The sequence below is a fragment of the Hemiscyllium ocellatum genome, chromosome 39 (genome assembly GCF_020745735.1).
Source record: "Hemiscyllium ocellatum isolate sHemOce1 chromosome 39, sHemOce1.pat.X.cur, whole genome shotgun sequence".
Taxonomy (NCBI): Eukaryota; Metazoa; Chordata; class Chondrichthyes; order Orectolobiformes; family Hemiscylliidae; genus Hemiscyllium; species Hemiscyllium ocellatum.
This window is the reverse complement of record NC_083439.1, coordinates 39,919,780-39,947,111: the sequence shown is the minus strand read 5'-3', so window position 1 is coordinate 39,947,111 and position 27,332 is coordinate 39,919,780. Positions and strand designations below refer to the sequence as shown.

General features: G+C 41.0%; 1 protein-coding gene across 1 annotated transcript in view; it reads left to right on the top strand.

The window, feature by feature from the left end:
• The window catches only part of chsy1 (chondroitin sulfate synthase 1), a 28,755-nt gene extending 3,199 nt beyond the window's left edge, over window positions 1–25,556 (top strand). Inside the window, exon 2 of the mRNA XM_060853305.1 lies at window positions 22,211–25,556. Coding sequence (XP_060709288.1) covers window positions 22,211–23,797 — 1,587 coding nt within the window. The 3' untranslated portion in view covers window positions 23,798–25,556. The remainder of the gene's footprint in view (window positions 1–22,210) is intronic.
• Window positions 25,557–27,332: the final 1,776 nt, after the last annotated feature.

Here is a 27,332-nt window from a genome sequence, read left to right as displayed (position 1 = left end):
CTTGCACTGAGGCAGCAGTGCTAGCCACTGAGCCACCATTCCCCACAAATGCCAGGTTATTACCAATAAAAGAAATGTAGCCACCGTCCTTTTGACATTCGATGGTGTTACCATCACCGAATCTCCCACTATTTCCATCCTGGGGATTATCATTAACCAGAAATCCCGTCTGAATGGGTGCAGTTCCAACAATACTTCAGAAACTTGTCACCTTCTAGGCCGAAGCTGCTTGCTTGACTGACAGCATCCACTACTGACACTCAGTTGCAGCTGTGTGTACTTTCTACACGTTACACTGAAGAAATCATCCAAGATCCTTGGACATCATCTTTCAAATTCATAGAAACCAAAAGACTGCAGATGCGGTAAATCAAACAAAAATAAAGTTACTGGAAAAACTCAGAGGTCTGGCAATGTTTGTGAAGAGAAATCAGAGTTAATGTTATGGGTCCGGTTCTGAAGAAGGGTTAATTCTGAATTCTCTTCACAGACACTGCCAGACCTGCTGACCTTTTCCAGCCAATTCTGTTTTTGTTTTCCTTCCAAACTCGCGATCACTTCAATCCAGAATGACAAGGGCAACAAATATGTGGGAACACCACCTTCTAGCTCATGTCCAAGGCACTCCCCATCCTGACTTGAAAATATATGGCTGTTCCTTCACTGTTTCTGGGTCACAATCCTAGGATTCTTCCCCTCATGGGTCAACACACAGCAGGTGGACTGCAGCTCAAGAAGGCAGCTTGCCACCACTTTTTCAAGGGCAAACTGGAGTTAGGCAATAACTGCTGGCCACCAAGCAATGCCACATCCCAAAATTGGTATTTAAAACAAAAATTATCATTGTTTCATTTTAGCAACATGAGTAGTGAAAGGGATGGACATGGAGTTGTAGTATGTTCAGTTATTGATTAGGTTTGGAATGAGGTAAGGTTTCAGCAGTGGCCTCTTGAATCTAGGTCAGGCCTTTGAAACTATAATGCAAGCTGGCGTGTTTTGCTAAGGATGGTGAGGAAACTGTCCCGGAAGTATATAAGTTGACCTTTTTTGTTTTCCTAATATTGTCATTTTAGATTAATTTGTCAGTTTTACAGTCAGTTTGTCTTCAAAGCTGTAACAATACTTTCTCATTTGCTGTTCGATCTTTCCCTCACTGGGTAGGGATGCAAGAGCCCTTTTGAAAAGTGAGACCTTCCACAGTGAGCAACTAGTCTTGGCACATGACATTTAAACAAGAAATGAATTAATTCTGGTTTATGAGACATTGAAATTTTGAAGAATGAAAGCCAAATTGTTAAGGGGCAGGGTTTGGGATAGTTAGCTGGAAGGAGTCCAGTTATTACCAGTTGACACCCTCTTCTATCATAGATGAATTTGTGTGGATATTATTTACTTTGGAGTTTTGTAAGGCAGTTGGTGAAATTGCTTCTTAACTCTATGACAGAATTCAGAGATTGCCTCGCCAGAAAGTAGCCAATAATAATAAAACTGAAAAAGAGCTGAGATGGGGTCAGTCTGCTGATGGATGTTTGGATCCAGGTCTCACACCTGTTGCATACATAAGGACTTGGAAATCTCTCACTTTGAACCTGAGCTCTATTAAAATATCTTGTATATAAATTAGAGTTAGTACAAATTTTGAGTATTGCTTAATTTTTTTTAAGTTTTTCTCCTTTTGGTATTGTTTGTAAATTGACAACTTGAGAGGAAAAGCAACTTTATGTACTGCATGTGAAGAGGGTGCAGGTTGATTGGCAAGTGGAGTACTGCTGTGAAGAATGAGCCACTTAATGCTGATATAACAATTAAACACAGTTAACTGCTGGATTTTGTTTGAAATTTTGAACAAGGCAAGTTGAATCTGATTAATCCAGGCATCACCCTGAGAAATAAACCAGCAAGTGGCTGTCATTGATTTTGTTCAATTAGAACAAAGCCTAGCTGTTAATTGTGTGTCTGTTTGTCAGTCTTCAATTAGTGCATTCTATGTGACAGTGCCTCTATTAATGAACCCACTCCCCCTGTGCAGAGATGTTAAGGTATTGTTGACTAAATTTTAGCTTTAGTGAAAGACCAAAAGCTTTGACAAAATTGGGTTGCGCAGGAGTGTTAGGACTCGTAATTTTGCATCCATGCTGTTAGTCTGAATTTGAAAAATTTTGATTTCTGTTTGGAGCCGGTATAAACATTAAAGTGCTACAGCAGACAGATGAGCATAACCTATTTAATATAGCTATTTATATTGTAGTTTTTGTAACTTCCTCCAATAAATGAAGGCCACCTTATTTCATTTTCTTAAAACCATCCTATATGGTTAATTGCAACTGGCTTCTGAGCTTTTCACAGTAACTTCAGATTGCTTAACCTGGAGTGTACTAGATCCTTACTGTACTCTTTGTTTATTGATGCTTTAACTGATTTTTCTAATTCTTTGCCAACTCTTTGAGTAAACCTGGCACTTTGTAAGACCTCTGGGATTCTCTAGTGGTTGGACACTGCAGTACAGTTTGTTCCTTTTATTCTTTCCCAAGTGACTCATTTAATGAGTGATTGAGAAACATCCCCAAAATATTCAGATGGTCTTAAATTCTCCGCACGTACCTCGAAAAGTGAGCTATGCTAACTAAGGTTTGGGTTGCTGGGGTGTCTGTTCTGTATTTGGCACAAACAGGCCTTGTGCACTGCAACAAAAAAAAAGGTGCTTTCTGTACATCTGCTCTGAACATAGTAAACTGAACCGCACATTCCTTGCTAATTCTGGCGTGCTCTGAGTCCTAACTCCCACCTGGAGCAGATTCTGCTTTCTTTGCTCTGGGAGTAATCAAGAAATTCAATCTGAGCCTGACGTGAAAGAAACCTTTAGTGAGTCGTGCAGCAGGGGGAATCTCTGAAGGTTAGGGAAACTAATATTTACAATGATAACAAGTAACCACTGGGGAGTTGCATGAATTTGGCAATTCTAATATATGTCTATGTTGTATTGGGAACTGTGACTGCTTAATTGTGTAAACGTACAAAGTATGGTGAATGTTGAAAATCCACATCAAGGTTCCAAAGATTTGAGGAAGTCTTCCATCACCTCCGCAATTTTTCAGAAACACTGTGGCATTCTTCATTATAAGAGAAAACTCCACTTCATCTGGTTTGTGCTTCTGCCTCTAATAGTGTGGAAGTATTAGATATTACCACCCCTCCCTGCCCCCCCACAACCACCCACTTGCCTGTCTCCCAGCCCCTCCATCACATAGTGAGAGTGACAGCCGTTGAGATTAAGGCTGCATTTGACCGTTTGGCATCAAGGACTCTTCAAAACTGGAATCAATGGTAACTGAGGGGGTGGGTTAAACTCTCCACTCATTTGAGTAATTCTGGCACATTAAGAAAATGGGTGTGGTTGGCAGTCAGTCATGTCACCTCCACAACATCTCTGTAAGGGTTCCTCAGGGTAATATGAGGTCAGCCATTTTCAGTTGCTTCATAGATGACCTTCACTCCATCATAAGGTCAGAAGTAGAGATGTTCAATTTGCAGTTATCAATGTTCAGCATCATTTGTAACTCTTCAGATTTGAAATGCAACAAGACCTGGACAATGTCCAGTCTTAAGCAGACAAGTGGCAAGTAACATTCAAGCTATACAAATGCTAGGCAATGACCTCTAAGAAGAGGCAACCTAACCACCACCCCTGATTTATGAATGGTGTTTCCATCTCCCAATATCAACATCCTGGGGTTTACCATTGACCAGAGACTGAACTTGGTTTGCCATATAAAGGGGTTACAAGAGCGGCCACGCTTGAGGTATTGCATTCAGTTCTGGTCACTGCATTATAGGAAAGATGCGGAAGCTTTGGAAAGGGTTTAGAGGATATTTACTAGAATGTTGCCTGATATAGAGGGAAGGCCTTATGCGGAAAGGTTGAGTGACTTGAGGCTGTTTTCGTTAGAGAGAAGTTTGAGAGGTGACTTAATTGAGGCAAAAAATCAGAGGGTTACAATCGGGTGGACAGTGAGAACTTTTCTCCTCAGAAGGTGATGGCTAGCATAAGAGGACATGGCTAAAACTGAGAGGTGATAGATGTACAGAAGCCAGAGGTGGTTTCTTTATTCAGAGAGTAGTAGGGATGTGGAATGCACTGCCTGCAACAGTAGTAGACTCGACAACTTTAAGGGCATTTAACTGGTCGTTGGATAAACATGAAAATGGAATAGTGTAGGATAGATAGGCTTCAGAATGGTTCCACAGGTGGGCGCAACATAGAGGGCCGGAGGGCCTGTACTGTGCTGTAATGTTCTATGTTCTAAGAGATTGTCAGAGGCTAGGGATACTGTAGTGAATAACTCCCCTCTTGACTCCACAAAGCCTGTCCAAAATACTCCCCACTTGCCTGGATGAGCCCCGCTTCAACAACACCTCGAGCTCAGCACCACCCAGAACAAAGCAGCCCCCTTTGTTGGCATCCCATCCACAAATGTCCATGCCCGGTTTCTCCAATGCCATGTAGCAGTATGTATGATCTGCAAGATGTACTGTGGAAAATTTATGACAAGGGCAGCAGATATGTGAGAATATCAATGTCTGCATCCTGACTTGGAAATATATTATTGTTCATTCACTTTGTTGGGTCAACATCCTGGAATTCACTCCCTAATTATTGTGGACTGCAGTGGTTCAAAAAAATCAGATCGCCAACACCTTCTCAATGGTAGCTAATGATGAGCAATAAATGCTGCTGATCAGTGAGGCCCACATACTGAGAGAATATTTTTTAAAAATTGTACAACTTAGAATATTGTCTGGAAAAAAAAATTCACACGCTGGGTTTAGAACACAGAACAATACAGTGAAGAACAGCCCTTCGGCCCTCGGTTGCACCAACCTGTGAACTATTCTTAGCTCACCCCCCTACACTATCCCAAAATCATCCATGTGCTTATCTAAGGATTGATTTAATCTCCCTAATGTGGCTGAGTTGACTGCATTAGCAGGTAGGGCATTCCACGCCCTTACCACACTCTGAGTAAAGAACCTGTCTCTGATATCAGTCTTAAATCTATCATCCCTCAATTTGTAGTTATGCCCCCTCGTACAAGCTGATGTCATCATCTTAGGATAGACAGTGAAATACTTTTTCCTATCTAATTCTCTGATCATCTTGTATGTCACTATCAAGATCCCCCCCTTAGCCACCGCCTTTCCAATAAGAACAGACCCAAGTGTCTCAACCTTTCCTCATAAGACCTTCCTTCTAGACCAGGCAACATTCTGGTAAATCTCCTCTGCACCTTTTCCAATGCTTCCACATCCTTCCTGTAATGAGGCGACCAGAACTGTACACAATATTCCAAGTGTGGCCGCATCAGCATTTTGTATAGTTGCAGCATGATATTGCAGTTCCGGAACTCAATCCCTCTACTAATGAAACCTAACACATCTGTATGCCTTCTTAACAGCACTATCCACCTGGGTGGAAACTTTCAGGGATCTATGTACAAGGACTCCAAGATCCCTCTGTACATCCATACTACCAAGAATCTTTCTATTGACCCAGTACTCTGCCTTCCTGTTATTCTTCCCAAAGTCCATCACCTCCCATTTAGCTGCATTGAACTCTAGTTGCCACCTCTCAGCCCAAGTCTGCAGTTTATCCAAGTCTCCTGCAACCTGTAACATTCTTCCAAACTGTCCATTACTCCACCGACTTTAGTGTCGTCTGCAAATTTACTAATCCATCCACCTATGTCTGCGTCTAAGTCATTTATTAAAATGACAAACAGCAGTGGTCCCAAAACAGATCCTTGTGGCACACCACTAGTAACTGGACTCCAGACTGAATATTTTCCATCAACCACCACTCGCTGCCTTCTTCCAGAAAGCCAGTTTCTAATCCAAACTGCTAAATCACCCTCGATTCCATGCCTCTGCATTTTCTCCAACAGCCTACCATGTGGAACCTTATCAAAGGTTTTACTGAAGTCCATGTGTACCACGTCAACTGCCCTACCCTTCTCTACATGCTTGGTCACCTACTCAAAAAATTCAGTGAGGTTTGTGAGACACAACCAGCCCTTGACAAAACCATGTTGACTATCTGAAATCGAATTGTTGTTGCTAGATGATTATAAATCTTATTATCCTTTCCAACAACAGAAGGAAAGTTCACTGGTCTATAATTACCAAGTCATCTCTGCTGTCCTTCTTGTTAAGCTGGTCCTTGCTTGAAAAGTTAGCTTTCACCTAACACCTTTTTTAGACCGTGCATTGAAATTGAACTTTAAATGGAGCTGAACTCATATCATGTACATTCTGAGGTGCCTTTTTTCTAGTCTGTGATTTTAATCTCATGACATTACACTCCAACAGGCCTACCTCCAGCACTATGCAACCAATAAACAGATTGAAACCTCACTGTAACTGGGAGTCATTATTGACAGCCCCATTGCAAAAGTGCAAAGGGCTTATCTTAACAAGTTGGCTAAAAATATCCAAGTACTGTATATTAGCTGACTCTTGTTCTGTGGCTATAGTGTGTATCCATGCTGAAAATTATTTTTCCCCTTTAATGGCCAACTTGTGAGGTGGTCATGAAATTTGCTTAATACCTTATCGCAAAATGTAAGAAGGAGTGAATAGAGAGTAAGCAGATTGTTTCAAACTAACCTGTTTTGCACAGATTTCCACTATTTAAAATATTAGATCCACAGCGTGCAAGCTCTCCTTTTGCCAGAGTTGTATATCTCGCTACTTAGATGTTTCAAGTCCCATTAAATGTCAGCAATCAGTCAATAAATGATTATCCACCGAGAAAATTTGGTGTCACCAGTCATGGGTTCTTCAGGTCTGGTGAGACTGATGAGCCTATTCCTAGAGCCACATCTCTGATCACACATTTGCTCAGTGTTTCCAGGAAGTGAAAGTGGTCCTTGATTACTGCTATTCCTTGCTCTGGTTCCTTGTTTGTATTTCCTCTTGCTGCCTGATGTTCTTGAAGAATTGTGTCCCTTCTTGCAAGAATTTCCTTCAAATCTATTTCTTCCTGCATTTCTTGAGGCAAGTCTTTGAAGCAGTTCCTTGCCTTCCTCTCATTTGAGTGCCTTCCTTGAGTTAGATGAAGATTATTTGGTTTGGTAGTTGGGATTCAGGTATCCTCAGCATATAGATAGACCAGTAGAGGTGGTTTCTGCTGGTGCCATTAGCTGCTTCAAGGACACTAGCTGGGAGGACAGGAATACTAACAGTATGGAGAATCCGTCACCGTGTTGACATGGTACTTGTCAAGACCCTTGGGTCTTGATGGCATTCATGGCATAGTCCAATGGCTCATTTAGAACATAGAGCAATACAGCATAGAACAGGCCCTTGCGCCAACCTGTGAAATATTCTCGGCTGGTCCCCCTACACTATCCCAAAATCATCCATGTGTTTATCTAAGGATTGTTTAAGTCTCCCATTTAAATGTACTAATCCACTGGAAACAGATTTCTGTTCATCCCAGAGGCAATACTAAGTAGCGTATCCATAGCTCAAAGCATTATGGATTTAACATTAATCTCAATGAAATAGATGTTAGGTTATTATAACAGAAGAGCGTTGTAAAGTAGCTTGTGGGAAATGTAGATTCACATGGCTGCCTAGGAGTCTTAACATGCCCTAATGACTGGTGTTGGTCATTGTCCTGCTACACAAATGTGTTTAGGATGAAAAGGTTTAGTATCTTTATCCCCTTAGGTTGCTGCTTAAGCACCTCCTTTTCCCTTTAAGAAGGGGTCTAATTGGACATGCTAAAGGTTCTTTCAGATAAGTGCTGATTGATCTCCAGTTCCTCCTTCAAGAGGTGATTCCAGAGGTGTTTGAAGTCTGCTAAATGTATTTTGCATTAATCAAACTGACTGAAGGGCTATCACCTCGAGGAAATGGATTACTAGAGCATGGGTGGTAGGGCTGGGTTCACTGTTATGAAACATGATTTTGTTGACATTTTTAATGCTATGATCTTCAGGTTATAACCTGAAAGAACTTTTTCCAAGCAAGTATTAGATTTCATTGCATGACCTAAATTTATCGAGTACAGGTCTAAGGGGTGGTTTGTCACTGCTTACTCCCTTGTCCATGTTTAATAGGTGTGTTTTCCATCTGTACATATACGTAGTCTTAGGTGACATGCAGGAGATCACCATGTTTCAACGGTATTCTTCCTAAATGGTGATGCAGGACTTTCTCCTATGGTTTATTATGTCCCATAAGGCATCATTGCAAGGCTGCCTAAGATGGGGTCAGACCCCAAGTAGGAATGCAAGTTGAAATTTTGAAATCACAAGCTCAGAGGTCACAATAGCTGGCATGGATCTGCATTCTGCTGTGCTCCTTCTTTAATAAGTGCTTTGCTTTCTCAGCCTCATCCACTTCTGCAGTTCTCACTGAGGGATTGTGATAATTTTCAAGCCTATGTAGGTGTAGTAAGGAATAAAGCATGGGAGGCGCTGCATTAATGTATCTATCTCCAGCATAGTGCGACAAATGAACAGACTGAGACCTATCTGTAACTTGGAGCCCTTTGACAGTTTAACAGCTCCATAACAGTAGTGCTAGTTGTCTCACTGCATTGCTTCCCGATATGTATCCATGCTGACAAAGCCATCACCTTTCATAATGCCCATCCAGTGGGATTGAAATCTACTTGATCAGTGTCAAATCTTGCATTGAGGGGATGGGGGAGCAAATTGATTCTTTGGGATCAACTTGATTTTGTGATTACACCAGTTGCGGGTAGAAGTTAACAATTGTCCAAATCGTTACCTAATTCCCAACAAAAGTTGGACCCATGCAAGTCCTTAGCTTTTGGATCCTTTATTTTAAAAATAAATCAGTAAACAGTCCTGAACTAGTGAGCAATAGCAATCATATGGAATATAGTAGTTATTTTCTTGCCTGGGAAAACCCAACTCTAGGGTCTAACGTTGCCTATATAAACCCATGCTTCAATAAAAGTAGTAATTATCATGGGCAGAATTGAGCTTTAAGACTGTGTCGAAATGTTCATGTTTCATTTTTCATTTGCTCAAATTCTGAGTTTTCACTATTTACCAATGGGTGTCTTTTTTTAAGAGATGTTTCAATGCAGGTAATGCTTGATAATATTTTGGAGTATATTTTGTCACTGCAGAAATTGCAGCAGGCAATTTGAGCACAGTGAATCTCAGACAGGATTTCCTTAGTACTGCATTGGACTGTATACTCAAGTCTATGAGGTAAGACTTTAGAATCTTCTGACAGATCCCACAAAGCTACACATTGCCCTCAAAGCTGTGTTTTTGTCTATACAAATTTGGATTTGCATATATGCAGTCTGTTTCCATTTATTTTTTAAAAAACCTATTCCATGATTATGGAAAAAGCTGCCAATATTGACTTGTCACACTAACTGAAACTACCTCATTGCAGCTGCTAAACACTGTAATGACATAATTACAGGAGATTAGTCCTCTGAGCATCAGAATGATTTCTGTTTGAAATGGAAACAGGAATTTTAATTTGAATGTTTCCAAGGGACACAGTGACTTTAATTGCTGTTTAAATTTCAGTTACACCTCATGGACTGATTTGGGAAGTTTCATCTGAGTGTAACAAATATGTGGCATTATTCCATGTTGAATGTATTTTAACTTCATTAACACTTGTTAGTCAATAATAAAGTTTATGTTAACCTTTATCCAGCAGAACCTGTAATGGTTGTAAGCAACTGGCATTGGTGAAAGTGAAACATCTATATGGTTCAAACGCCAGTCAAGCATTAGATGGAATACTCCAACCATGAGGACTTGTAAAGAGGGACTAGGGTAAAGAGTAGGGGTAGTCACTTTATGCAAGTTTGGTATCTTTGAGCTGCTCAGTCAAGCACGTGCTGGATTTATAGCTTTAGCCGTCAAAGGTTACTGCAGTCATGTAGTTAAGACCCATGGCATTAACTACTTCAAACATTAACCATTGAGAAATGTTAATGGTGTTCTATAGCAATATATGCAAGCCTAACTCTGCAGCAGCAGCCAACAGCATTTAAATGCCAATTTAAATTTGCAAATTTCTTAGTTAAGGCAGTGCAGGAAGAGAAGGTCTCGCCACTCAGATGCAGCAGTCAGAAACATCATATCCATGTCTGAGGAGTTTACAGAGTGGGACCCAAATTTTTCACTTTGGCAGCAGTGTTTATGGGCATATTGGCAAATACTAGAAAGAACAGGTATTGTATTAGAAAGGGAACGTTGGTGCTAAGGACTGATATCTCGTTTTACATGGCACTCAAGCCTTTTTAAAGAGTTGGTTCTTGTACTGTCCTTGGATACATAATTATTAAGTTAAGTAGCAGGCCTACCTGAAATCAATGCAGCTGGAGAATGGGGAAAGTTACTTTAGTGGTACATTGCTAGTGTCCCTACCTGTGATTCAGAAAGCATAGATTCAAGTTTCATCTGCTCCAGAGATGTATCACGACATCCTTGACCAGGCTGTTTGTTTTTAAAAAGGAATTACCAAGTTTCATCAAATAATAGTTTCTCTGCAATGCTAAAGATTCACATTCAGGAGTAACCAATCTTGACTCCTGATTGCACCATTATCCTCAGAATGAATGGTTTGTGTTCAAGATGTTTCCATAGTTCCAGCAATTGCACTGAAATTGACTGGCCATGGCTTTTTAAAAGGTTCTGCGAAAGCTGGTGTCATGTCGCTATACATTTGGCTGTTCAATATATATTCTCTTTATGTAACATTTGGGCATAATGTTGAGGTGCCGGTGTTGACCTGGGTGGACAAAGTTAATCTCACAACACCAGATTACAGTCCAACAAGTTTATTTGGTAGCAATAGCTTTTAGAGCTCTGCTTCTTCGTAATATTTGGAATCGTTGCTGTAATCCTCAGTCAAATCAGCAAACTGTCATGAAGCCGAAGTGATGCGAGAAACCACAATAAACCGGGAGTAACTTAAATTAAACACAATCTTTGCTGACTTCAAACTAGTGGTCAAGATAACCGTTTGGTCATATAGCCCCCTCCCCAGCTCATCCACAGACTTTGCCACCTTCACTTATTCAATTTTATGAAATAACACAAAAGAAATTGATTTTAAAATTGAAATAAAAATTTAGTTTTAGAATTGGGGTCAATTTTGCATGAAAGCTTGGTTACGTGGTGCTCTTCATGAATACTTTTACTGTGTCCCCTAGTCTGGTCTATACTTTGTTTTCCAGTGTGGTGTTGATGTATTAATGTTGCTTTCTTTCCCTAAAATTAAAGTAGATTCAAATTTGCACCTACTTTTGCTTTTAAGTAATTCACCTTCCTCAACCTATCTATTTCTGGGAATAGATTGTTAACCAATTTCGACAAAAAGCATAGACCCATTTTCATCAAATAGGAAGTTGAAAGGAAAGAGTCAGAGTTGTGCTCATCTGCCAGTTTATCCATCTCATTTGTTTTGATATGAGATAATTGTGTGTAAAAGTGTACCTTTTTGTTGACCAGAAATTCTCTAAATTGTCCATCCCTCTTCTGGCGCTTCTGTACTCCCTAAGCCCTGCATTCCCACTACCATCCCACGCAATAGTAAGAAAGACACAGTAAGTGTCACATTGCTCTCCATTTGCACCCCACTAGAATATTCAACAGAGGAGATGTAACCCCGTACCTTCACCAATTCCCTGTTTATCAGCCAGGTCCCAACACTTCATCCATATGATAGACCAATTGTTTTGACCAGAGGCTGATACAGTAATGTTTCAGTGAAGTCCTGACCTAATGTCTAATCTTTTGAATATTAAACAAGGCTATTTAAATTTGCCACTCGGGTTCAAAAGTACAGTAATGATTTTGATTTATTCTGTCTGATGTCGAGAAATGTCTCAAGAGACTAGATGCAGCATAGGCAATGGGAGCCAATAACCTTTTGTCGTAGTCCTTAGAATTTAAGAACTAGCTAATCTCTCTTCAACCTGATTCAGCATGGCCAAATTAGCATCTACTGCAAATTGCTGAAAATTGAAGTCCTAACTGGTCAACAAAAGAGTCAGCTACTGTCTGGTCAGTTGGCATCCCATAAGCCTACTCTCATTAACACTGCTGGAAAAGCAGTGCCTGCAAAAAGCCAGCTCACCAATACTCAGTTTGGTTTCTGCCAGAGTCACTAGACTCCAGAGTTTATTGCAGCCTTAGTTCAGCCATTTGCTTGAATACTGAGGTGAACCTGCTTTCTCAACAAAAAGGCAACATTTGACTGACTATTATCAAAACCCAAGCAAAATTAAAGTCCATGGAATTTGGACCTTTGCTTGGTGTTATGGTACCAGCTAATGGTAATACTGCACAAGTCAGATTCCAGAATAAAACCTGGCTTAATAGATAGTGTGTTTACATTTTGCAGTTAATTACTGTGATGGTTAATTGCTGTAATATATGCACATAGGCTGCAAACAATCTTAACAACAGAACATTTAGTCTATTACATGGCAAAATAGTGCTCTGACCTCTTTAAGGTATTGTAACCGAACTAACCAAAATTCATCGCCTGCATTTTAAATCTGAATCTCAAATTGTTTGTTTTAATTCAGTTGTGGGATATGAACATTGCTGATATACCAGCATTTATTGCATATATCTGGTTTCTCTTAAGATATTGGTGGTGAGCTGCCTTCTTGAACTGTAGCAGTCAACCTGTGATGGGTTGACCCACAATCCTGTTAGGGAATTCCAAGCTTTTGACTCAGCAATAATGAAAAAAGTCAATGTACTGAGTGGCTTGGAGGGGAACTTACAGGTTGTGGTGTATCCATATCCTTTTTGATGGAAGTGGGACATGGGTTAGAAAAGTGATGTCTAAGGATTTGGGTAATTTTTTGCATTACATACTGCTACTACTGAGATTGCTGGTGGATGGAATGGATGCTTATGGATATGGTGCCAGTCAAACAGGCTGCTTCATCCTGCGGGGTGTCAAGCTTATGGTATATTATTGGGGCTCCAATCATCCAGGTAAATGGGAAGTATTCCATCACACTGCTGACTTGTGCCTTGAACAGACTTCAGAGATTTAGGAGGTGAATTACTTCCTGCAGTATTCCTAGCCTCTGACCCACTCTTTTAGCCACTATTCGTTATTGTAAGTCCAGTTCAATTTCTGGTCACTGGTAATCTGTGGCATGTTGATAGTGGGCAATTCATAGAGATGCCCAGCATGGAAGCAGACCCATTAATCCAATTCATCCATGCCAACCATCTATCCTAAATTACTGTAGTCCCAGATGTAGGTTTGCTCACTGAGCTGGAAGGTTTGATTTCAGACATTTTGTCACCACACCAGGTAATATCTTCAGTGAACCTCCAGATGAAGCACTAGTGGTGTAGCCCACTTTCTATTTATATGTTTGGGTTTCTTTGGGTTGGTGATGACATTTCCTGTGGTAATGCTATTTTGTGTTCTTTTTCTCAGGGGGTGGTAAATGGAATCCAAGTCAGATGTGTTTGTTGATAAGAGTTCTGGTTGGAATGCCATGCTTCTCAGAATTCTTGTGCATATCTCTGTTTGGTTTGTCCTAGGATGGACGTATTGTCCGAGTCGAAATGGTGTCCTTCCTCATCCGTATGTAAGGATATTAATGAGAATGGGTCCTGTCTTTTAGTGGCTAGTTGATGTTCATGTATCCTGGTGGCTAGTTTTCTGCCTGTTTGTCCAATGTTGTGTTTGTTACAGTTCTTGCAAGGTATTTTGTAAATGGCATTAGTTTTGCTTGTTGTTTGTAAAGGGTCTTTCAAGTTCATTAGTTGTTGTTTTAGTGTGTTGGTGGTTTTGTGGGCTACCGTGATGCCAAGGGGCCTGAGTAGTGTCATTTACAAAATACCTTGCAAGAACTGTGACAGATACTACATTGGACAAACAGGCAGAAAACTAGCCACCAGGATACATCAACTCACCACAAAACAACATGACCCAATCTCACTTGAATCCTTACATATGGATAATGAAGGGCACCACTTCGACTGGGACAACATATCCATCCTAGGACAAGCCAAACAGAGACATGCACAAGAATTCCAAGAAGCATCGCATTCCAACTGGAACTCTTATCAACAAACACATTTGACTTGGATCCCATTTACCATCTCCAAGAAAAAGAACACGAAGTGACATCACCACAGGAAATGACATTACCAACCCAAACCTATAAATAGAAAGCGGGCTACACCACCAGTGCTTCATCCAGAGCTCACTGAAGATGTTACCTAGTATGGTGATGAAACATCTGAAAACGACCCTACCAGCTCAGTGCGCAAACCTACATCCAAAACCTCAACTACAAACTTCTCAAACCCACTAATCTAGTCCCATTTGCCAGCACTTGGCCCATATCCCCCTCAACTCTTCCTATCCATATACCCATCCAGGTGCCTTTTAAATGTTGTAATTGTACTAGCCTCCACCACTTTCTCTACCAACTCATTCCATACATGCACTGCATTTTGTGTGAAAAATTTGCCCCTGAAGTCCCTTCTAAATCTTTCCCCTCTCACCATAAACACATACCCTCTAGTTCTGGACTTCGCTCACTCCATGAAAACGTCCATGTCTATTACCCTATCCATGCCCTTCATGATTTTATAAATTTTTCAGAAGGTCATCATTCTGCTTCTGACACTCTAGGGAAACAGGCCAGCCTATTTGGCCTCTTCCTATAGCTCCAAGTTTCCAACCCTGGCAACATTCTTGAAAATCATTGATGGTAATTTCATGAAATTCCAAGGGACAGTGGTTACATTGTCTCTTATTGGAGATGATCATTGTTTGGGATGTATGTGGCATAAATGTTGCTGCCACGTTTCAGCCCAAGCCTGGATATTGTCGTCTTGTACTTGAACGTGGACTGCTTCAATATGTGAGGAGTCACCAACATTGTGCAATCGTTGATATATTTCCACACTTCTGACATTATAATGGAAGGGAGGTTATTGATGAAGCAACCGAAGGTGATTGGGCCAAGGACATTTCCCTGAGTAACTCCTTTAGAGATGTCCTGCAGCCAATTTGACTCAATTCCAATATCCACAACCTGATATCGCTTAGAATGAATCAAATTGACTAAAGTTTGGCATCTGTGATGCTGGAGACAAATAGAGGATGCTGAATTGGATCATCATGTTTGGTAGCTTCACTGGGTTGGCATAAATCTTTAGTTATGCCTCATGCAGTCCCTGGTGTGCCCTACTACATTCTGCATTGGGCCAGGGTTGGTCCCCTAGCTTAATGGTAATGGTAGAGTAGGCGTTATGCTGGGGCCGTCTGATTGCATTGGAATATCATTCTGCTTTTGACAGCCCACAGCATCCAGTCTTGAGTTGCTAGATTTGTTCATCTTTCCCATCTAGCATAACAGATACACGTGTAGAAGGGAGAATGGTGAGGTCAAGCATGTTTTACCCTCATGCTGGTTCTTTCAACACCTGCTGCAAACAGAGCCTAGCAGCAACTGCTGAGCCACTCTTGGCTTGAATATTTGAAATCCCTTACCCAGAGTATATTCTGCACCTTTGGTGCTCCCTCTAAATGTTGTTCAACATGGAAGAGCACTGATAAATCCGCTGAGGGAGGAAAATCTGCAATAATCAGCAGGAGGTTTCCTTGCCTATGTTTAATCTGATGCCATGAGACTTCATTGACTCCAGAGTCAATGTTGAAGACTCCCAGGGCAACTACTTCCTAACCGTACTGATGGATTGTCCTACCAGTAGGACAAAATGGTGATGATGGTGTCTGAGACATTCTATAAGGTATGATTCCATGAAAATGGCTATCTCAGACTGTTGACCATGCAGTATCAGGAGGTGCAGAAGTCACCGTTTCAGGGGTAACCCTTCTTCAGGAATTTGGGTGCAGGGGGAGCTGCAGGTAAATGGGGAAGCGGGGGCTGGGTGGTGAGGTGGGGATAGGTGAAGAGGGTACGAGCTGGTGGGTCAATGGGAGGAATGAATCTGGTTGGTGGTAGGGGCTGGGAAGGGAATCCGGGGATGGCATGGAGGTTATTTTTAAATTGCAGAACTCAATGTTGAGTCCTCTGTGCTGTAGATGAGATTACCTACAGTGTGGAAACAGGCCCTTCAGCCCAACCAGTCCACATCGACCCTCCAAAAAGTAACCTACCCAGACCCACCTCCCTCTGACTAATGCACCTAATGTTAAATCACCTAATCTGCACATCTTTGAACTGTGGGAGGAAACCAGAGCACATGGAGGAAACCCATGCAGACACAGAGAATGTGGGGAGTTTGCACAGACAGTCACCGGAGATTGCAATCGAACCTGACAGAAATTTTTGAGGATGATGCATTGGATGTGGAGACTGGTGGGGTGGTAGGTGAAGACAAGAGGGACTCTGTCTTTATTGCATTGAGGAGGGGGTTTAGAGTGGTGGAGTGGCAGTGGATGGCTGGATGACTGAGGGAGAGGAAAAGTAAGTTGCTTGAAATAGGTGGTTTTGAGTATAACAGCTGGCAGGTCATCTTAAAATTATATAAGACTTTGTGGCTGAACCAATTAGAATACTGTGTACATTTCTGGTCGCCACATTACCAAAAGGATGTGGATGCTTTGGGAGAGGGTGCAGAGAAGGTTTACAAAGATGTTGCCTATATGGAAGGTGCTAGCTATGAAGAGAGGTTGAGTGGGTTAGGATCATTTTCGTTAGAAAAAAGGAGATTTGAGGGGGGAGCCTGATTGTGTAGACCTCAATCATGAAGGGTATATACAGGGTAGAGATAAGTTTCTTTTTCCCGGGGTGAGCGATTCAATAGCGAGAGATCACACTTTCAAAGTGAGAGGTGAAATGTTTAAGGGGGATACACGCAGCAAGTACTTTACACAGGGGGTGGTGGTAGATGCCTGGAACGCATTGCCAGCAGAGGTAGTAGAGGCAGGCACAGTAGATTTATTTAAGGTGCATCTGGACAGGTGCATGAGTAGGTGGGGAGCAGAGGGATACAGATGCTTAGGAATTGGGCGACAGGTTTAGGCAGTGGATTTGGATCGGCTCAGGCTTGGAGGATCGAGAGGCCTGTTTGTGGGTTGTAAATTTGCTTTGTTCTTTGTCCATTCCCTGGCACTCTTCCCAGCTCCTACCCCTCCCTGCCACCCCTCCCTTCTACTCCTCCCTGGCACCAACCAGATTCATGCCTCCCATTGACCAACCAGGTAGTACCTTTGACCTGTCTTCACCTATCCCCACCTCACCACCCTGCCCCTGCCTCCCCCTTTATCTGCAGCTCCCCCCACACCCACCCCCGCTCCTGAACAAGTGTTACACACGAAATGCTGACCTCTGCACCTCCTGATGCTGTCTGGCTTGCTGTGTTCTTCGAGCCTCCTGCTTGTCTATTTTGGTATCCAGCATCTGCAGTTTTTTTTTGTCTCTTGGACTGTTAACAGACAAAAACCGAAATGCAGTAGGTCTGGTGACATCTGTGAAGAGAAAAGTTAATGTTTTCCCAATCATCTGTATTTCTTTGTTTTTATTATGTCATGTTGTTGCTTTACTAATTTGAGACTGCTCTTCTAACCTTGGCACGAACCCCCAGTGTTAGTAAGGAGGATGCTGCAGGGTTGACAGCAGTTTTGCTACTGTTGTTTCCGGTGCCTAAGTCAATTACAGGTAGTGCATCCGGTTTCACTTATTTAAGATGTTGACATACAGCACTTAAACAGATCCTTTGGTCCAACTCTGCTATGCCGACCAGATATCCTAACTTAAGCTAATCCCATTTGCCAGCACTCTGCCTATATCCCCCTTAACCCTTTCTATTCATATACCCATCCAGATGCCTTTAAAATGTTGCAATTGTACCAGCCTCCACGACTTCCTCTGGCAGCTCATTCCATACACACCCCACCCTCTGTGTGAAAAAGTTGCCCTTTAGATCTCTCTTACATCTTTCCCCTCTCACCCTAAACTTATGCCCTCTAGTCCATTTATCCTATCCACGCCCCTCATGATTTTATAAACCTCCACCAGTTCACCCTTCAGCCTCTGATGCTCCATGGAAAACAGCCCCAGCCTGTTCAGCCTCTCCCTCCAGCTCTAACCCTCCAACCTTGGCAACATCCTTATAAATCTTTTCTGAATTCTTTCAAGTTTCACAACATCCTTCCAATCTGAAAGAGAACAGAATTGCACGCAATATTCCAAAATTGGCCCAACCAATGAACTATTCAGCTCCAACATGTCCTCCCAACTCAATAGACTCAATGCTCTGACCAATAAAGGAAAGCATACCAAATGCCGCCTTCACTATGCTATCTAACTGCAACTCTACTTTCAAGGAGCTATGAACCTGCACTTCAAAAGGTCCCTTTGTTCAGAATACTCCCTAGGAGTTGCCATTTAAGTGCATATTTCCTGCTCTGATTTGCTTTTCCAAAATGCAGCACCTCCTATTTGTATAAATTAAACTCTATCTGCCACTCCCCAGCCCATTGGCCTATCTGATCAAGATCCCGTTGTAATCTTTGCTGTCCACCACACCTCCAACTTGCTAACTATCCCTCCTATGTTCTCGTCCAAATCATTTATATAAATGACAAAAAGTAGTGGACCCAGTTCTGATCCTTTTGGCACACCACTGCTCACAGTCCTCCTGTCTGAAAAGCAGCCCTTCACCACCACCCTCTGTTTCCTACCTTGGAGGCAGTTCTGTATGCAAATGGTAAGTTCTCCCTGTATTCTATCTGATCTAACCTTGCTAAGCAGTCTCCCATGGGGAACCTTGACAAATGCCTTACTGCAGTCCATACAGATCACATCCACCGCTCTGCCCTCATCAGTTCTCTTTGTTACTTCTTCAAAAAACTCAATCAAGTTTGTGAGACATGATTTCCCATGCATAAAGCAATGCTGACTATTTGTAATCAGCCCTTGCCTTCCCAAATACTTGTAAATCCTGTTCCTCGGGATTCCCTCCAACAACTTGCCCACCACCGACGTCAGGCTCACTGGCCTGTTGTTCCCTGGCTTTTCATTATCACCTTCCTTAAATAGTGGTACCAAGTAAGCCAACCTCCGGTCTTCCAGCACCTCACCTATGACTATCAATGCTACTAATATCTCAGTAAGAGGCCCAGCAATCACTCCCTAGCTTCCCACAGAGTTCTAGGGTACACTTGATCTGGGCCTGGAGATTTATCCACTTTTATGCATTTCAAGACATCCAGCGCCATCACCTCTGTAATATGGGCATTTTTCAAGATGTCACCATCTATTTCCCCACTTTCTATATCTTCCATGTCCTTCACCATAAACACTTATGTAAAATATTTGTTTAGTATCTCCACTGTCCCTTGTGGTTCCACTCACAGGCTACCTTGCTGATCTTGGAGGAGCCCTATTCTCTCCCTAGTTACCCTTTTATCCTTAATGTATTTATAAAAATTATTTGGATTCTCCTTAACCCTATTTGGCAAAGCTATCTCCTGTTCCCTTTTCTCCCCTCCTGGTTTCCCTCTTTTATACTCTGCTAAGGATTCACTTGATCTCTCCTGTCTATACCTGTCACATGTTTCCTCCTTTTTCTTAATCAATACCTCAACTACTGTAGGTAAACACAGTTTATCAATCCTACCTTGTTCTCTGCTTTCTTCCTGTCTGTACCAGACTGATTTCTTTCCTCACTATTTCTCTGGATCCCCCACCTCCAACCGTACTAGTTTAAATCCTCCTGAGCATCTCGAGCAAGTCTCCTTGCCAGTAACTTAGTCCCCTTCCAATTCAGATGCAATTCATCCTTCTTGTACAGATCGCTTCTACCCTAGAAGAGATTCCAATGATCCAAAAAATGTGAACCCTTCTCCCGTGCATCAGCTCCTCAGCCATGCATTCATCTGTTCTAGCCTTCTGTTCCTGCCTAGCTCATTGCACCAGGAGTAATCTAGATATTATTATCCTCGAGGGGCCTCATTTTAAAATTCCTGCCTAAGTTTGTATATTCTCCCTTACTATTTCGTTAGTTCCAATGTATACAATGACCTCCTGCTGGTCCCTCTCCCCTTTGAAAACATTCTGCACCCTCTCTGAGACATCCTTGATCCTGGCATCGGGGAGGCAACACACCATTCTGATTTTTCACTGCTGTCCGCAGAAACATCTGTCTGTGCTTCTGACTAGAGAGTCCCCTAACACAACCGATTGCTTAGAACCTGACATATCATCATTACATTAGAATCTGTCTCAATACCAGAAATTTGGTGGTTTGCGCTACTTTCCCCTGAGAGTCCATCACCCCCTACGTTTTTCAAGACAGCATACTTGTTTGAAATGGGGATAGCCACAGGAGACTCCTGTACTACCTTCCTATCCTCCAACCTTTCCTGGAGTTAACCCGTCTACCTGACTGTGGCTTTTCTCCCTTTATATAACTGCCATCCATCACACCGCCTAGCTCCTGTAAATTCCTCATTGCCTCAAACTGTCACTCCAACTGATCCATGCAATCTGATCGAATTTGCAACGAAACACACCTAATGCAGACATAATCAACAATGACTTGGGAACACTCCCTATTCCCACATCCAACAGGAAGAGCCTATCACTGTACTAAAGGCCATCTTTGTTCCTTCAGAATCTACAGACCCAGAAAATAGCATCATCTTTTTCCCCTAAAAACAGTGCTCTGGAATATATTTTTAATATTTAATCAAGAGGCAAATTCAATAAAACAGGGCAGCACAGTGGCTCAGTAGTTAGCACTGCTGCCTCACAGGACTAGGATCCTATGTTCAATTCCAGCCTCGTGTCACTGTCTGTGTGGAGTTTGCACATTCTCCCCATGTCTGGGTGCTCCAGTTTCCTCCCACAGTCCAAAGATGTGCAGGTGAGGTGAATTGGCCGTGCTAAATTGCCCGTAGTGTTCGATGAAGGGGTAAATGTAGGGGAATGGGTCTGGGTGGGTTGCTCTTTGGAGGGTCAGTGTGGACTGGTTGGGCCTAAGGGCCTGTTACCACTGTAGGGAATCCAATCTAATCTAATCTAATCATAATCCAGAAAGAACCCACTCTATTCACTACTGTAGACTTACAGCAAGGTTACACATTAAAAACTATGCACCTACCGGTTCCTGTGCTGTGAGCTCACCCACACAGATTCTTCCAAGGTCAGCTGTGAATTTCATTGTTTGTTATTTTTTTCTGAGACACACTCTGATATCCAGATATACATGAACTCAAACAGCAAATGCAGTAACTATGTAGATTCTCTAGTGATTGATACACATGAGTGACTTACTGGGTTGTTTCAGAGATATTTAAGAGTCAGCCGCATTGCAGCTGACTAGACAAAGTGAAGATGGCAGGTTTCCTTCCCTGAAGGACATTACTAATCAGGTCGATTTCTCTGACAGCGGTGATCTCGCAGTCGTCAGTAATTCTTAATTCCAGGTATTTATTGAATTTGAATGCCACCATTTGCCATGGTGGGATTTAAACCCAGGTCCCCAGAATATGGACTGTAACACAAACTAATGTTCTATCATTGAGGAGACATACTGAATGGTAAGGAAAATGATTGTGATTATTAGAGACCAGCCATCTCACGCCCAAGAGTTCTTTGGCATAGCTAATGCAATCAACCTGTTTGGATATGCTGTGACACACCTCCAGGGCGGATGGGAATTGAACCTGGAATTTCTGGCCCTGAGACAGGCACACTAACCAGTGCACAACAAGCACCGGGTTCTTTGGGGTAATATTTTACTGATGATTCCACAGTATTATATTCCATCTGCAAATCCCGTGATACTGAGGCAATCAGTGACTGCAATGGAACGTTCAGGTTTGGGCTGATGAGTGGCAAGTAACATTTGCACCACACAGGTAATGACCTCTCCAACCAGAGAAAATCTAACCATCCTTTTGTTTGACAGTCACATTTCCATTGCAGAATCTTGCACCATCAATTTTAGGGGGTACCTACTGAGCAATTATCCCTAATGAGTATCAGGTTTAAAACATGCAGCATCTCTTCAGCAGTCTTTGGCTTTAGAACGGTTCTTCTCATTTTGAAATGTATTTCAATTAAAAGTAGTGAAAAATAAAAAATACAGTCTTTACAGGTAACATGGAGAAAGCGTGTTTTTTAAGTCCATACATACACTTGTGTTGAATATTTTTTCCTTTTTTACTTGTGCAGATGCAGCAGTTGTTTTATGAAAATTATGAACAAAACAAAAAAGGTTACATCCAAGATCTACATAACAGCAAAATCCAGCGGGCAATCACTCTCCATCCCAACAAGAGCCCTGAATATCAGTACCGGCTACATAGCTACATGCTGAGCCGCAAGATTGCAGAGCTTCGTTATCGCACGATCCAGCTTCATCGAGAGATTGTGCTGATGGGACGATATAGCAACTCCAAACTTCACAAAGATGACCTTCAGTTGGGAATCCCCCCTTCATTCATGCGGTTCCAACCTCAGCACAGGGAAGAGGTATTGGAATGGGAGTTCCTGACAGGGAAATATCTTTTTTCAGCTTTTGATGGGCAACCCCCAAGGAGAGGGATGGATTCATTTCAAAAAGAAGCTTTAGATGACATTATTATGCAGGTGATGGAGATGATCAATGCAAATGCCAAGAGCAGAGGTCGAATCATTGACTTCAAAGAAATTCAGTATGGTTATCGAAGGGTTAATCCTATGTATGGAGCAGAATATGTACTTGACCTACTACTTCTCTATAAAAAACATAAGGGTAAAAAGATGACTGTTCCTGTGAGGAGACATGCTTACTTGCAGCAAACTTTCAGCAAGATCCAGTTTGCTGAACGTGAAGAAATTCATGCCAAAGATTTGGCTAATGCAATTAACAGTAACTCACGATCTCTCTCCTTCCTCTCAAACCCCCTCAAAATATTTGCACCTTTCCAACTGGGAGCCACTAAAGTTGGAACCAAGGAGCCCAAAGATAAGAAAATCAACATTTTGGTCCCACTGTCTGGCAGGTTTGAAATGTTTGCAAGATTCATGGAAAACTTTGAAAGAACTTGTCTGGTTTCAAATCAAAATGTAAAACTAGTTATTTTGTTATTCAACTCAGATTCAAATCCAGACAAAACTAAACAAGTAGAACTGTTGAGAGATTATCAGGTAAAGTACCCCAAAGCAGAGGTCCAGCTTTTCCCAGTGGCTAATGAGTTTTCCAGAGCGCTTGCTCTGCAATTCGGAGCTGCTCAATTTAGCAATGATTCCCTTCTCTTGTTTTGTGATGTTGACTTGATTTTTACAGTGGATTTTCTGCAGCGCTGCAGGGATAATGCTGAGCCTGGGAAAGGGGCATACTTTCCAATTATCTTTACTCAATATGACCCAAAGATTGTACACGCAGGGAAAGTTCCCAATGACAATTATGCCTTCACATTACAGAGCGGATTCTGGAGAAACTATGGGTTTGGGATCACTTGTATTTACAAAAGTGATCTTTTGCTGGCTGGTGGCTTTGATGTCTCAATCCAGGGCTGGGGCATGGAAGATGTGGATCTCTTCAACAGATTCATCGAAGTTGGTTTAAAACCATTCAGGAGTCAAGAAATTGGAAGTGTTCATATCTACCACCCAATCTATTGTGACCCAAATCTGAAAGCAAAACAGTACAAAATGTGCATGGCCTCCAAAGCCTCCACTTATGGCTCCACACAGCAACTGGCAGAGCTCTGGCTAGAAAAACACAAACTTAATCTCAGCAGTAGCAATCATGACAATATAAAGAGGACATCCTAACATCCAGCTTGGCTGGAGAATCTTTTTTTCTATAATTTATTTTTTAATGTTTTTATTGTTTGATTTAAGCAATGAGTTTTTTGCTTTGAAATAAAAACAACTGTGATGAATGTTTGCATAAGCAATTCTGGCTGCTGGCTGTTGACTGCTCAGGTGCAGGACTAGAATGAAGAAACTGGTAATTGCACACAGCCCACTGGCAGTTCTCCAGTTAGAATAGCAGGGAAGCTAGCAATGGTCACCAATTTCTAAGAATAGTCTGCCCAGATCCTTGAGACTTTGAGTCTAACTTTTATAATGTGAATAATTTTGGGTTGCTATTTAAATTTATGAAACAACTGTGCCCATTTATAGCAGCTGGGCTATTGCACATGACAGTGTTGTGACTCCATAACTTTATTCTGTTTGTTTATGAATTAGTGTGTCAAGACTTTGCTCAATTCAAATGTTGGCTTCATTTCTTTACTCCTCAGAGTGAGCTGACTTTAGTCTGTACTTCCCAATACCAGCAGCTAAGTGCTGACTTCAGTGAGTGCTAAGTATGTTTGGGAGTGTTTGTGACATTTTGTATTAAGTGGTCATATTTTCAATAGATTTAATTTCCTTAGTGGTGTGTGATTTACCATGTTGTACCTACTACACAAGATTGCCAGGGTGCCTCTGACCCTCTGTATTTATAGCATTTTCCACAGACCTACACAAGTTGAGGAATATCTTTTAAAACTTGTCTTCCATCTTCCTCTCCATGTCCTATATTCCAAAAACTATTTTCCTGCAGTCACATAATATCATATCATTTAAGCCATCGCTCTGGTATAAAAAGTTTTTTTTGACCTTGGTGTAACATTTTCATATTTTTTGGAATTCAGATTGGACCAGACAGAAAGGAACATTTGTAAATTAACATGGCTTCACACTGAAACTCTCCAGTTCTGGATGAAGTCCAGTACAAGAAGAGTTTCACCACCTGTCCAGATGCTCCAGGATGGCTTTTAATGCTTTGGGCCTAACTATTGGTTTGGGCACTGTGTGTGGAGAATGTATACCATTCACTGAATTTGTCTAATTGGGAAACTAACTTGCAGAAACTGAAATCTTGATTTTCATTTCTGGATCACTGTCAGATATTGAACAAGACAAAATTATTCCCCCATGTCTAATAGATCCAAAGGGAAGATCTCTTGATACTGTCCACCTTCTCATTTAAAAGGTCCAACCAAGCCTGAGCTAAATCCATTCTGTAAGAACCCTTCAACTTAAACTAAGGGTGTTGCATGCAATTTTTATGCCAATTATAGCTACCATTGGGAACACTTTTAATGTGTGGTCCAAGGGTGCTGCACAAGCTGGTCGAGTGTGGTTAGAGCAGGAATTGTCCAGCAAAGTAGTTGAGGACTGAGCTCTTGAGGATGTGAATACACCAGATAAGTAACAGGAGAATAATCTAGTTTTGAAAGTTTTTAAGTATGTTTGTGTATCTTTTTAATCCTTTAAAAGAATCGCATAATTCTTTTTAAATGAAGCTTGAAGCAAACTTGCTAACTGTGAGAAATAAACTTTAATTTTTCACCACAAACTGTGGTTGGTTTTTGTCTAACTTGGGCGATGTGTAATTGTTTGATGTCTATAAATCTTTGTTACTTTTATGCAACTTAATACCACAGTTTGAAAATTCCTTTGACAGTTGACAAGGTGCCAATAGCATCTCTACCAACACAATGTAATGCAAAACTAGTTAAATGCTGCTCTGTTTGGCAAATATTGCTTACTTCATTTTTTAAGTTGCTTTCCCCATTATTTTCTGCCAACTGCGTGACTTGTGTTACTCTCCAGACAAGGAGAAAAAAAATTCAGAGACTGAATGAAACTATTGAATGGTCAATTAATGCAAATCACATACCATTTAACCTTCTCATGAGAGGGAGTGTGCTACTCCCCAAAGTAGAGCCCTGTTCTTTATTAAATACAATTTCTCTAACTCTATGCCTGACAGCATCCAGTGACCTTTAACATGTATTAGATATTTCTTAAATGAGGAAAAAAAGCAATATAGTTTCATAATTTCTATACTTGATTGTGCATTTTGATCCTGAATTTGAATTTATTTCCAAAGTTGTCAGCATTTACATTTTTCATTCTTGAAGGGGGTTTCGTATCACACCAAATCAAACATCATATACACAATTTTAGGTGATATTTTCACACTACTGAACTTCCTCATTTTACAGGTGAGTGGTGAGATAGCAAAACTTTAACTCTTCTCATCAATAAGCTTTCTGAATCATTTCCACTGCCCGTTCAAGATTATGTGCAGCATGTTAGCCATGAAAACATTTCTTTTGGATCAGTTTAATAACTTTTGTACAGGATCACTCTAACCTGTACAGTGAAGACCATTCAGTGTTCTTAATTGAACAAGACAAAATTATCTCCCCCCCCATGTCTGATAATTCCAAAGGGAAGATCTGTTGATATTGTCCAGCTTCTCATTTAAAAGCTCCAATCAAATCTGAGTTAACTCCATTCTGTAAGAACCCTTCAGCTCAAACTAAGGTGTTATATGCACTTTTTTTTTAAAAAAGGTCTATTATAGCTATCATTGGAGAGCACTTCTAATGTGTGGCCTAAGGACACTGTACAAACAACAAACTTAATCCTTAAGTGTTTGCTTACCATTTGAAGTTTACAGATTAATTAATGAGAATATTTGAGGGATTTCTTATTGACCACTACATTCCTTGTTTAATCTATTTCATTGCAAATCTAAGAAGATTTAATTGAAAAGATTTTCAATGTTTTTGTGTACTGACATAAAATATAGTTAAAATCAGATTTGGAGAATTATGACTTGGAGTTTATGTATGTGAGTCCATGCCCCTGTGTGTTAGGCATTCTGCAATTTAAAATTGGATGTACTGGTAATTTTGAAATGGAATAACTGAGCTGATTGATGTAACAAAATGTCTCCAAGGACTGCAGAGACATCCATAACTTTCTTCCTGAAGAATTTGGGACAATTTGATAGATATTCTTTTTTAAATATAAAAATCAGTTGAGTTGCAATTTAGCAACTATCTATTTATAGTATTTTCTGCCCTTTAAATGACAAAGGTCTGACATTTTATAATGCAGATCTCCATGCAAAATTCTTTGAAAATGTTCTTGTGTACTGATTTGTGTATATACCGTTTATTAAAATGAACATGACTTATTGTTTCCTTTTGGTTTTATTATTATGTTAGAAGAAAAACTCCTTTCACGCAACTGCCAGGAAGGAAAATCTGAGTTAACCAAGCAGAGGAGGATGGAAAGGAGCATTTCAGAATGATGATAGATTATTTCTATCATTTGGATTCATTGCAAGGGTGGATTTTATGAAGTTTTAATTTCTTAGTGTTTTGAGATGCACTTAGGGATTAAGACGGCACTTTTGTGCTGCATTTCACACTGACCTATGGCAAGTTTCCATTTGTAATTATTACCTAAACCTTACCAGTATGAACTTTTAAAGTCGTTAATTCCTATCTTAATATTA